The sequence below is a fragment of the Leuciscus leuciscus genome (genome assembly GCF_965113295.1).
Source record: "Leuciscus leuciscus genome assembly, chromosome: 16".
Lineage (NCBI taxonomy): Eukaryota > Metazoa > Chordata > Actinopteri > Cypriniformes > Leuciscidae > Leuciscus > Leuciscus leuciscus.
The window spans coordinates 12787705-12802031 of record NC_138740.1 but is presented as its reverse complement, the minus strand read 5'-3'; the positions used below and the strand labels follow the sequence as shown (position 1 = coordinate 12802031).

General features: G+C 39.0%; 1 protein-coding gene and 1 long non-coding RNA gene across 2 annotated transcripts in view; one reads left to right on the top strand and one right to left on the bottom strand.

Annotated features, from left to right (window-relative positions):
- The window catches only part of LOC309478055, a 107312-nt gene that overhangs the window by 29408 nt on the left and 63577 nt on the right, over nt 1-14327 (top strand). The gene's annotated exons all lie outside the window — the stretch shown is intronic.
- On the bottom strand, nt 1724-5833 carry cldn2 (claudin 2). The gene is made up of 2 exons (XM_082141445.1): nt 5677-5833; nt 1724-3192 (listed from the first exon to the last, which is right to left on the bottom strand). Exon 2 carries the CDS (start codon nt 3135-3137, stop codon nt 2322-2324), a length of 816 nt encoding a protein of 271 aa, XP_081997571.1. The 5' UTR covers nt 3138-3192; nt 5677-5833; the 3' UTR covers nt 1724-2321.

Sequence of the window (14327 nt, the reverse complement as noted above, 5' to 3'; positions counted from 1 at the left end):
AGTACAGGACTCCACAAAAGAACCAATTACATTTCAGTGCCATGTTTGCTATGCTATCTTTCCCACATAGTTACACATTAAAATGGGGTTAAAATCAATGCACTCAAGTTTCAGTTGGAGTGCTTTTACTGTAAATCACTTGTTTATATGATAACATCACCTTAGCATAAACGTGTAATACACAGGGTTCAGTATATTGTTTTGTACGTGTCTGTAAGGACATATTTGGGCAATTAATGAAACAAAAATAACCCCTTCTTTCATTTGAAGAACAACAAATAGTTCAGTAGGATAATCCACCCAATCACGAGCTGCGCCCACCCCAGGGATATGCTAATTTACATGAAATTTACAAAGATTAAATATATTTTTTAAAAAGGAACTATATTCTTCTCTTCTTTATTCTTAGTAAAATAGGATGATGATCCAATTACTGCCAGCAATTTATGTAAAACATTAACAAAAATCATATATACAATCTTTAAGACATATTATTAGCTACTACAATGGACATTTTTATTTTTAAAAATGAATCAATCACAATGCAAGACCCTTTAAATTGAACAACTAAAGGGAAAATGACCCCACTTACAGGATCCAAGATATATATTTCTTTAACACAAATATGTAATTTTAACCTGAATCTTCATGCTGAATTTAAAATTATTTTGTATCAAAATTTCTATTATTTTACCCTGAGAAAATCATAGCCTAGGGTTTTCACTCTTTTAAATGCCAAATTTGATCATCCTTGTGCGAGGAACCTATGTTCCAAAACGTAAAAGAAAGCTATTTTCCTCCATTCATCTAAAAAGTCTAAAATATAAATGTGTAAAATATTATTTGGAAATAATTTGTGAACTATTATGTTACATTTATTACATTACATTTCTACTCACTATAGTACTGTACTGTAAAGGTTAATTTCTGAATGATTTGTTTATTATTTTAATTTGCATTTATTTTATTTATTTATTTATTTTAAAGAAAAGAAAAAACAAAACTTGCACAGACTTGCGCCCCCTGGAGATCCTCGGACCCCAGTTTGAAAACTCCTCCCACTTTAATTTTGACTTAAAACTCAGACTTGAAAGTATACCAGTCTTCCTTTCACATTTTTACTCTAAAATTCTCTCGTAGTTTCTAAGGCCACATCCACACGAAGCCAGAGCTTTCCCTATCCGATATTTTTTTTTTTCGTTCAAAAAAAAAATTCCGTAAACACGGCGTCGTCTCAAGAAATATCTGCGTACACACGAAACCGACTCAAAACGATGTAGTATACATGCCAGACCAGTATGTGGTGCTGTAATTCTGCCTCAGACATACACTAAAAACGGAGAAGAAGACTTGGAGCTCGCGCATAAACCTTGCGCGCTGTATACAACAATAATATTAGGCACAGTAGCTTCTTTTTTTCTTTTTTAATCAAGAACTTTGTTGAACAATATGAAAAACCATAAATGTAGTTGCTGTGACTTAACAGTGTCTGACTAGTTGACACTTGGTGTGATGACATCATCGTTTCGCAAAATATACGGATTGGCCGTACACACGAAAACGCAAGGGTGGCGTTTTCTGATTTATCCACCTTGGGACCCGGTTTCAAAAAATAGCGGTTTCAGTCTCCGAAAACGCCGGATCCGTGTGGACGAAACACCAATACGATAAAAAATGTATACGTATACAGCGAAACGCGTCTCCGTGTGGACAGGGCCTAAGAGAAGAGGAACATTGTGTTTTTGAGCTGCTAGCCTCTCTGGCCTAGAGTCTGGAGTCAAAGACTAATAAACAACCCAAAACTTTATTAAAAAAGTGAATATGATCATTTAGAGCTCAAAGTGAGTGCATATTGATTTGTTAATTTTGACAAAGTGAACATTACTGTCATATTAAAATATTCAAACAAACTGTAAAACAGTCAATGTTGCAAAAACATGCGACTACAAAAAACATTTTGTATGTTTAAGTGCAGTTATGATCCAGTGCTTCATAAAAGAGGGCAGCTGAAAAGTCATTGTCAAATATTAGCTCTGCATGTTAGCATATGATCCTGTCGATTCATATTGAAAATCATCTTGCTGTTTATTTTGTATTTTTGAACCTCCAAACAAAGAACAGAAATGTCCAATGTGAGACGCGAAACCAAAAAGCACCTCATATTGTGTTCAATCAAATTCTCTGGGAATGTGTCCACTCTGCTTGCGCCTTAATCCAACAATCCAACCCATTATAAGAGTCTTTTGACGGTTCAAGCATTAATCACTTAAGTGCTTTTAGGAGAAATGGTACAAAACGACTGCACAGATTAGTGCAAATCCTCAAACGTAGCCGGTGACGTCATACCCGGCTGCTGTGTTCTGCCGAGCCGATTTCCTTGGATCCTGGGCGGGCGTATTGGAGTGGGTACTAGTGCTTGTATGGCTGTTAAGGGTCTGGTTCTTGTTGGTAAAGTTGGGGTTAGTGGTGGAATGTAGAGTAACTGGTTGGTAAGGCATGGAAAGGGGCTGTCCGCGCGGGACGGTGCGGTCAGGGTAGGGGTAATGGCGTCTAGTCCCCCTGCTACCATCTAAATCATCACAACAGGATGCACTCAACAGCCCTCCACCAAGCATGGACAAGAGCGAAGAAGCCAAACCCACATACAGGCAGTCGCCAATCTCAAACTTGAGCCCGGCTGGCATGTTCTGCATGTAGAAGGTCTGCACCACCTCATGGGTCTTCCAGGACACGGGGATCAACGCCAAAAGCCCTGCCAGGAGAAACAGGGAACCACCTGCCCCAGCCACCTTGGTCTTGATTGAAGAGCCGTCCATGCAGACGGTGCACTGCATACCGACGGTGGACACGGCACAGGCCATGACTGAGAAGATGGACGAGATGACCATCATGGCTCTGGCTGTTTGTAAATCAGTGGAGAGTCCCAGAAGGGTGTTGTAGGTCTCACACTGGAAGGCTCCGGTGCTCTGGTACACACACTCCATCCACAGACCTTTCATGCTGACCACCGCCGTCACGATGTTGGGGCCAACATGTGCGGACGTCGCCCAATATGGCAGAAGAGTGGCTACCAGGGTCCCAAGCATGCCAAAAAGGCCAAAAAAGAAACCCATCAACTCTAGCGCTGCTATCGCCATGTCTCCCACTGGATGAACGTGTTCTCCAAAAGTCAGACACACTTCTGCTTGATCACTGTAAAGGAAAACAGCTCACTTTAGCTTTTTTGATCATTTTTAATTATTCAATCATATTGTGTTATTCAATATTACATTTAAAGTTAACTTAACATTTAAGGCAAGGCAAGTTAAAAAAGATGATACTTCTCATCTGGCAAAACACCGGTGTATCTTATTTTGCATCTTTCAATTTCCCCAATTAAGTGGTTTATGTTTCTCTCTTACCCAATTCTCAGTGCCATTTGAGTTCAGTTTAGAATCAAAAGGAAGAGTACAGTGCAGTCAGTCAGACCGTCAGACGTACAGTGGATACTCTGAGATTTTCCCATGATGGTCAGTATTTTCTGTGGTTTTTCCCTCGGCGCGCCTATATAACTCTAGATGTCTCTAGAGAGATCAATTTTCACCTCAATTGAAAAAGGTGAGCACTCACAACTTGCTCACAAATTTGATTATCCAGACCCTCACGGTTTCCCCCACTACAATACCGTGGATTAACTAACCCCACCAGACTATATCCCCATACTAGTCACCACAGTGTTCCTTTGACCATCATGAGTAAATCCCCGTTAGGTACCTTTTAACAATTTAGACAGTTATAAAAATAATTAAAAGAGATAAACTGGCAAAACACTGGTGTATCATATTTTGTACAGCTGCTTGTTATATTGTGAGATTATCCCATGTGAAATGTACTGTGTCTGTGGTTATCTTTCCGACGTGCCTAAAAATCTATTTGACGTCTCCAATAGACCCGATTTTTCCCTAAAATCGGACTGGAGGAGCTGGACTGACTCCTCGGGTTCACTGCCCCATCAGTCTGCACCCCACAGAACCTCGAGTTTAATTGACACATCAAACTCACTACTCCAGGTCATCAGCATGGTTTCATCTCTCAATTTCTCCAATTAAGTAATTTATGTTTGTCTCTTATGCAATTTTCAGTGCCATTTGACTTAAGAATCAAAAGGAGGATGCAGAAATAAAATACAGTGTAATCAGTCAGACACACAGTGGCACAGTGCTCATTCAGTAAATGCACAGATAAACAGATGTGTGTTGAGTCTGGATTTGAATGTAACTACTGTAGGAGCACATCTGATCTCTGGAAGGTGGTTCGGAAGAAGATGTTTAAGAAACTTCTTTTTATGTCTGACCCTTCTCGTACACTGATAAAAATGATTTTGTGGTAAAGTAAATACTACAGAAAAAAACAATGTAATTTACATGAAAAAGTTAGTTCAGGCAAGAGTTAAAAAAAATAAGTAAATTCTATATTAGTACTCAATTCAAGCGTGTAGAAATGAAAGCGTAAATATCAACGTTATAAAATTAAGTAAAATTACTCAACTTTTCTGATCCTGGTGTTCCCATCATGCACTGGGCCTTGAATAATTAATAAGGTTGATTTTTCACTGTTTCATCATTGCTTTTGTTGTTAGGATTAGTAACGTGCCATTTTGTGACATTTGGAGTTCATTTTCTACTCAAAATGACACATTCAAACACAAAAACGATCCATCAAATGTTACCGTCATTGTGTATTGTCTACCAAGTATTGAGGTCTTCTCTGCGTTCACATGATACTTAACATCTGATATGTAGATATGCTGTCTAACACAATATGTATTGTATTAATTACTTAGGTATTTTAAAGTAAAACATACTTAATTCAATATTATATTGTTTAAGTGAAATGTATTGCAAAGGAAACTTCCAACTAAATAAATATTACTCAACCTTTTACTAGCCAAGTTAAAATTACTTATTTTCTTTGTTACTTTCACTTAACTTAGTTAAGTAGAGTTTACTTAATTCCATATGTGAAATTTACTTAATAAATATGCGTGTGAAATTTACTTAAAAAATATTCGTGCAAAAACTTGCCAAAGAAAAATTGAGTAAATTTTACTTATTGTTTTTTTCAGTGTATTTTGTATGAGGAATATCAACTTTTGCTTTAAGAGTAGCATATGCTAGAATGAGCAGATTTCGGAAATCTTTTGTTCATCGGACTGTAAAATTAATAAATCAGAATTGGTAGTCTAAGTAAGTCTAGGGTTCTGAAAAATAGAAAGGACTAAATCAATGCACTGCAGCCGGTTATGTATTTACATACTTGTTTTAAGTGGGTTTATTGTATTGCGTTTTGTTACTTGATGTGGATGTGTGCGGATGTGAGACATTTTTGGAAGACAATTCCATTAATAAAGTGAAATCGAATTGAATTGAATTACAAATGTGTAATTTCAGGTATATTTCTACATGACAACCAAGTGTCAATGCTTGTCAGAACATTCAGCAGTACACTTTTCAATTTCAAAGACAACAGAAGTAATTAAGAAATCACATATAAAGTTGTACATAAGCCCTACTTTAAAAAGCACTCTTAAATTGCAAAAACATTACATTCAATACACACTTAAGTATATTCTTTTATTATTTCCATATCAAGTACTCTTTTTAAAAGTATGCTAAAGTGTAATGCGAGTGTACTTACACTACATATGTTAACGGGTGAGATGTTTCCAGTGGTTCTTAATTCACTCATGTGTGGATGTGTGTTCCCACAGTCCTTCTATTTGTGATCCTACCATCTCTGTTGTGCTGTAGATATTAGAAGCTGCCCCTGGTCATGTATACACAGGCACCTCTGGAAAAGATAAGTTAAATATTTACTCGTTACTCACCCCAAAACTGACCTTTTCTGCTTTCATCCCAAAAACAAGGCCACTATGGAAAAGAACAATTTCAATCATGTTAGTGTTATTTGTATTCCAGCAGTGTGGAATTCACTCAAATGTAATCAGATGTTTTGCATTTTATATATATAAAAAAAAAAAAAAAAAAAAAAAAAAAAAATATATATATATATATATATATATATATATACACATGTATATATATATATATATATATATATATATATATATATAAATTGTGTAAAGATGTGTTGAAATTCTTAGCCGTGCTGCCCTCTCTTGATATTTCTGCAGAACACTCGTTGCAAATGGCTCATTTGCAATTTCTCATTTGCAATTTCATTTCATTTAAAGGGGTGGTATAATGCCCTTTTCACAAGATGTAAAATTAGTCTTTGATGTCCCCAGAGTGTGTATGTGAAGTTTCAACTCAAAATACCCCACAGATATTTTTATATAGCATGTTCAAATTGTCCATTTTTGAGGGTGAGCAAAAACGCACTGTTTTGTGCCTGTTCCTTTAAATGCAAATGATCTGCTCCTCACGGCACAGAGGGCGGAGCTACAACAGCTTGCACTCACACAGACATGCACTGAAAATTGTATGCACTGAAGAGGTGACAATATGTAGAAAGCAACAGGACAGGTTAGTTGATGAATTTATGTAGCTTATGTGTAGTTATCTTCTAGTCATTGATTAGCATATTCTGTCTTGATAATCTATAAATCGTGTTCAGGGGGCGGGGTTTATGTAAATTCTATGGTTGGTGATGTCACTAACCCTGGATGAATGTTGTGTAGTCCCAACCAGCCGTTTGTTGAAGACCTTAAAAAGTGATTTATTTAAAAGCAAATATCTCCCTTAGCTTTGAACTTTGAGCATTGTAACTTTGCAGATGTTGTTTATGCTCAAACAGCAATATTACACACTAACTAAAGTTAGAAAAGTGAAATCATAATCAACCACCCCTTTAATTTCATTAATATATATATATATATATATATATATATATATATATATATATATATATATATATATATATATATTAGGGATGCGCCAATATTTATCGGCCATTTTTTTATTAATTTAAAACCATTTATTAATTAACTGCTTGAAGACATTGAGTTGCATGTCTGTTGCATATTCAACATAAAATAATTAAATACTTACCAAAACAAAATTAAATCTGTACAAAATAAAACATAGTTTGTCAGATGTGGTTCGGGGGTGGGGAATTTGTAAATCACGTGAGTGATTACTCAACATTCACGTGAGAAATGCGCGCTGAATGTCTGCGGTCTGGGCCTTTTTCAAAATCTCGGATAAAGACCAAAAAATCGCCATTTGCAATGAGTGTTCAGCATGCACGTGGTGGAGTAATACCTTCTTTTAATGAAACTGTTTGAGTTCGAATTAACGCTAGTTTTGATAGATGTTTTGATATAAATTACAGACATGGCATTTGAGGACTATTTCTCATTTAGTTATTTTGCTTTATTTCCAGATTCAGTCATAGGCTCGTTCTTACATAGTCAAGCACGTTCACGCATGCGCAGTCTTCAAAAACGGTGCTTTAAATCTCTTGACAAACTAAAAGATGTAAATTACATTTTTATGTATGTAACACGTTTTTTAGGCCAAATTTTTTTTTGTCACATACAGCAAACATCTCCTCACTATCCGCTAGCTGCCTGTCCCCTGAACACACTGTAAAAAAACGCGGGCTCTGCAGACACCACAGGCTCCACAAACGGCAACAAAAACAAACTGGGCTAACCCGCACCACGAAACATAACAAACTGTTCCAGCCAATAACCGATAAGAAGGATTTGCGGTGGGGTTTGAGGAGGAGGGAGGGTTATAGCCTCCGTATTGTTTGACAATACTTTAAACGTCAACAAGAAGGGACGTCACCCAACATCACTTAGAGCACCTTTAAAGACACAGGTTGTACTGAATGTCAGCTTGCTTATTTGGCTCAAGATAAGGATTTATTAAGTCTACATGTCATGCACACTATGCTTCTAACCACAGGTCGAGAGCTGTTCCAATCACACAATTTTGCAATGCTGTTTGCGAATGTTCGTTGGAACGATGGTTTCAGGAAACACGGACTCGTTGAACTATGCTGATAACGACGGAACTTGTGAACATAGTTTGCCAACGATTCTTTTGGGAAATGCACCCATGAACAGCCTGCTGCGTTCCTCAGTGCTGCCAAGGAAAAACTGCCGCCTCCCAGTGTTCCGACACCCTCTGTGGCTCAGGTATTTGAAAAAGTTTACTCAAGACAGCATCTGGGCATTACCCAAAACATTATGGAATTTATCGCACTAGTCGATCTGCCGTTTTCCGTCGTGGAAGACGTGGGTTTTCGGAGGCTTGTTGAACACCTTGAGCCACGTTACTCCCTACCTAGTCGGCGATATTTTTCAGACGTGTGCCTGCCAGACATGTAAAATGTTGTAGCCGCACATATACATGAGCTCTTGGCCACTGATATTTCAGCCATCAGTTTTACAACCGACATTTGGAGCTCTGATGTAAGCCCTACCTGTATGCTCAGTCTCACTGGCCAATGGATTGATAAAGATTTGAAATTGCAAAAAATATTGCTGCAAGCACAAGAATTTACGGGTTCACACACCGCAGAGGTGATCTCTTCAACATTCAACACAATGCTTGAAACGTGGAAAATCGACAAATTCAAGGTCCATGCAGTTGTCAGAGACAATGCAAGAAACATTACAAAGGCAATGGATGTCACTGATGTCACGGGTTTACCCTGCGTAGCACACACTTTACAATTAGCTGTCAACGAGGGCTTGACTTGTTTTGGTAAATGGCATGCAATTCATTTTAAAATAAATTGTATAGTGGAGAAAATGCTGTATTACTGTTACTACAAAGAAATATTTTTTTCGGATTAAGCTATGTTAGCTACTAGCATCATCTCAAACATGTTACTTTTGGTAAATCAATAAAACAAGAGATTCACTGACAAACGTTGTTGAGCTATATAACAATAGCCGTTTTTCCATTACCCTTCAAATTGTGCAAACTGAAATTGTGACTTGAAAATACTCCTAATGGAAACACGTCCATTTTACAAAATCTCCCATATATCGCATACAAGTTTTTACACTTGCATGAGGTGGTTTTTCAGGCAATTTGAAAAAATTATATTTCGCAAAACTGCAATGAAAATTTTTTTTTCCGCATTTACAGGTCACCTTACGTCATTCTTCACATGATCATGTTTTAAAGATGGTATGTTTGGACAGAAGACGAGACAGAGTTCTTTATTAAACTATTCATTAAGGACTTAACGGCTTAACGATCTATGGAGTAGGACGCAACTTTCGGAGCTCCTGCAGTTAGCGTTAAATTACGTTCATTGGCACATTTTCGCGTTATTTTTCTTGGTGTGTGCTCTAACACTTATTCTTTAACTATTGCTGAGTAAAATGCCTGCTAAACCCAAATCTGGCAATGCTCCATCTGCTGCGCTTCAGCGGCCTGCTGCACACGCTTCATCCCCGCCTGGTAGTGATTCCTCCTCCCCTTGCGACAGTGCTGTAATGCCCGCTGCCCCACCCGATTTCAAGGAGGAGCTGCTCTCATCACTTCGTAAAGAGATGGCGGCAATTTTCTAAACCGAGCTCCAGGCTGCTCTAAGCGAGCATTTTACGTCTATCAAGACGGAGTTGCAGGCAGTTAAATCCGAATTGACTGGTACTATTACAAACATCCAGGCTAAAGTGAGCGCCCTGGAGAGCACTGTAGTTGAAATGGAAACTTCACTCTCCACCTGCAGTGATGACATTGCTTCGCTACAGTCTAAAGTGGAACATCTGTCTGCCGGGCTGCTAAGAGTGGACAATAAATGTGAGGATCTCGAGGCCAGATCGCGTCGCAATAATATTAGGATCATAGGTGTCCCCGAAGACTCAACCAGCTCTTCCATGATGTCGGCTGTCTCCACTCTGCTCAAAGAGGCCTTTCAGCTGGATAAAGAGCCCATTCTGGACCGCGCTCACCGCACCCTGCAGGCCAAGCCCAAACCCGGGGAACGCCCACGTCCCATAATCGCCCGACTGCACTATCATACAGACTGTGTGGACATTCTGCGGCGAGCTAGAGCCCAACAAAGAATAAAGATCGGTGATATGACTATACATATCTTCCCTGACCATACCGCGAAGACTGCCCGTGCCCGTGCTGCCTTCAATGACATCCGCCGCCAGCTCCGTGAGATAACGTTGCCTGGGTTACGGTATGGCCTTCTTTACCCGGCTCGCCTCTGTGTTACATATGACGTTAACGAAAGAGAGTTCGAATCACCAGAGGACGCCAGATCATACATTAAGACATTAACCAAGTAAGAGATCTGGTATCTTTTCAGGCAGTTTTACCATCGTGGAAGTGGTATGAACAATTAACGTTACGATCTTTTTACTTAACACACTAAGTGCTTTGTTACAGCTGATGTTCATCATGGGTGCCTTGTTCTTTATTGTTGTAAGTTGCGGGAGCCCGTCTTAAGCTTAACTGTTTCTATTAGGCAAAAGCCGGTAGCCTTGTCCTTAGGGAATTTACTCCTAGTGGAGTTAGCACTGGGTTCTCCATCGTTTGGGGATGGGGTCGATGTAAGTGCTTTGGTGAGGGTGGGAGGGGTGTGGCTAATGTTCAGCCTGTTTGGCCATCCAGTTTATGTGTGTGTGTGTGTGTGTGTGTGTGTGTGTGTTAGGGATGGGCGATATCTTATCGTTTGCGATATACCGCTGAAAATTCTCCCCACGATAAAAATGTGTCTCCTCGCGATAATAACGATAAGTCTAGTTGATGACGTAGTTTTGTGCGTGCCCGATTCACTGTTCACGTGCGGAGTGAAGCATGGCGGAAGGCGGACGTGAGGCTGAGGAGAAGCTTGTTGTTAAGCGAGGAGCTACCTCCACAATTTGGAACTGGTTTGGTTACAGAAAATCAGAAAGCGGGAAGCGGCATATGAGGCGCCGGACTGGACAAAAGCGAAATGAACTGCGCGAGTGAGCGACAGTGCGCGAGAGAGACCGAGTGTGTCTGCGCGCGCGAGCGAAAGTGCGCGAGAGAGACCGAGTGTGTCTGCACGCGCGAGCGACAGTGCGCGAGAGAGACCGAGTGTGTCTGCGCGCGCGAGCGAAAGTGCGCGAGAGAGACCGAGTGTGTCTGCGCGCGAGAGAGACCGAGTGTGTCTGCTCACCTCACGCGAGCAGGGCTTATATGCTCCGAGAACGGACACTGCACGGACACTGCACTAGTGATATAAAACACACACACACACACACACACACACACACACACACACACACACACACACACACACACACACACAGGTCTGTTAACTTAAGCAATACTTTTAAAAAGGTAGTCTAATATTTTTCTGACTAACAAATTACTGACACAGTAAAGGGTAGATTTAAATAAATAAAAACTAAATTTAAATAAATACTAAATAAAAAAAAATAAAAAAAACGAAATTTAAATAAATAAAAACGAAATTTAAATAAAGAAATTGAAAAAAATAAAGAGAAAAATGGAATAAAACAAAACACAACACAACTTAAACATAACAATCTGATATTTTACAGAAGAAAATAATTTATCGTCATGTGTATCGTTACCGCAATAAATACCTGAAATTATCGTGATACATTTTTTAGGCCATATCGCCCATCCCTAGTGTGTGTGTGTGTGTGTGTGTGTGTGTGTGTGTGTGTGTGTGTGTGTGTGTGTGTGTGTGTGTGTGTGTGTGTGTGTGTGTGTGTGTGTTTGTCGTTATCATTTCAGGCACGCTGTCACACATTCCTGTATTACTAGTCAATATCTATGCTCCAAATTTTGATAACCCAGATTTTATGAATAAGGTATTTGAACGTCTCCCTTCTCTGCATGATAACCTCCTCATCTTTGGAGGGGACATGAACTACGTTATTGATCCTAGGTTAGACCGCTCCTCTCCCAAAAGCTTGACCCCATCATTAATGTCCAGGTCGCTCTCTGACTTAATGGCTAAGAATGGTTGCATTGATCCCAGGAGATTCTACAACCCTACCATCAAGGAATATTCCTTTTTTTCACATATGCATAAATCCTTCTCTCGGATTGATTATTTTTTCATTGATGCTAAACTTATCTCCAAGGTGTCAACGATTAAATATCATCCTATAGTTATCTCTGACCATGACTCTCTTTGGATATTCAGCTCTCTCCGCAATCCCGATACTCCTCACCATGGAGGTTAAATACTCTGCTCTTATCAGATGATAAATTTAACTCTTTTATTGTATCTTCAATTGATGATTTTATCATGATCAATCAAAACAAGACTGATCCTATTTCTTGTTCACTGCTATGGGAATCACTCAAAGCATACTTGCGGGGTCAAATAATTAATCCCCAAATACGCGGACGACTTGTTGTTATATGTCTCCGACCCAGGCCGCTCTATACCAGTAATTTTGTCCTTTATTCAGAAATGTGGTTCTTTTTCAGGTTACAAAGTTAATAACTCCAAAAGCGAATGTTATCCTGTTAACGCTCTAGCCTGTCAACTGAGTCAGTCTGATGTCCCCTTCAAATTGAGCCCCTTAGGTTTTAAGTATTTAGGAGTTAATGTAACCAGAAAGCTAACCTCCCTTTTTTCTGCCAATTTCTCCCCTTTAATGTCTAAAATCAAGTCTGACTTTCAAAAATGGAGGGGCTTGCCATTATCGCTTATAGGTAGGATCAACACAGTTAAAATGAACATTTTACCCAAGTTCTTGTTTCTATTCCAATGTATCCCTCTATTCCTATCTAAGCGCTTTTTTAAAACTATTGATCAGGATATATCTAGCGTTTTATGGTGTGGAAAGGCATCCAGAATAAGTAAATCAATTCTTCAGAGATGTAAACTTAATGCCGGACTCTCTCTCCCAAATATCCAGTTATACTACTGGGCAACACATATTCATAAAATCTCATTTTGGTCCAAATCCACGCATCCCCCATGGTGCAAGTTAGAGATACATTCATGTGGCTCATCCTCTTTGCCGGCTTTGCTCACCTCATTTATCCCTACCAACTTCTCTGGCTTTACAGATAACCCAGTGGTAATTTCCACTCTAAAAATTTGGTTCCAACTTAGAAGGTATCTTAAATCTACTTCTCCATCTATTTCAGCTCCTTTGCTAAAAAATCATTTGTTTCAACCTGCACTATCTGATCCCATGTTTTCTACATGGTATGACAAAGGCCTGAAAACTTAAAAAAAATTCTATAGAGATGGTACTTTCCGTAGCTTTGCAGATTTGTCTAGTGAATTTCAACTCCCGCCATCTCACCTCTTCCGCTATTTCCAAATCAGACACTGCGCCAAATCCTTGTTCCCGGCCTTTCCCTCATTACCCTCACTCCAATTGTGGGAAGAATTTCTCTCTCTGGACCCCCCTCAGAAGTCTTTCATTTCAGAAATCTATAACAAACTCCTGAATCATGATACCTCATCCATCACTAAAGTTAAGGCTGCCTGGGAGGGTGAACTTGGGTTGGAGTTGCATGACACTTGGTGGGACGTTGCCCTCAACAAAATCCACTCTAGCTCAACCTGTGCCCGTCTAACTTTGATACAATTCAAAGTATTGTACAGGATCCATTTCTCCAAGGCACGCTTGTCACAAATTTTTCCCACTGTCACCGACAGCTGTGACAAATGCCATACCTCTCCCTGCAATCTAACTCATATGTTTTATTCTTGCCCGTTAGTTTTTTCTTTCTGGCAGAGGTACTTTGATATTATCTCTGAAATACTTGTGACGACTGTAACTATCTCTCCCCATATTGCCATATTCGGATGCCCAGAGGATTATAATAGATTTACATCAAAGCAATTAGACATCTTTGCTTTCACATCTTTACTGGCGAGACGGCATCTCCTTCTCCACTGGAAATCTACAAAAGCCCCTTCTAGCGCTCAATGGCTAAGGGATGTTATGTTTTTTCTGAAATTAGAAAAGATTAAATATTCTCTAAGAGGTGATTCCAGCAAGTTTTACAGTAAATGGCAGCCCTTCTTAACTTTCTTTAAATCTCTTCCCTCTTTACCCCCTGATTAATGGAACCCCCCCTCACCTTATTGTTGTTTACCAGTTATTGGTTTTATTTTATTTATTTATTTCTGCTTTTGTGAATTTGTGAACGCCTGTATGTTTTGAACTTTGTACTTCGTTTGCTTTGTTTACTCGTTTTTTCTTTTTTTTAACGTATTGTACGTTTAAAAAAAAAAGAGGAAAAATTGCTAAGTATGGCTTTATTTTTGTGTCATCTCTACCTCATTGTTATGTATTTTTCAATGTGCCATATTTTTCAATAAAAATATCCAAAACAAACTATTCATTAACTATTCTTTATTAACTATTCATCCGGAAA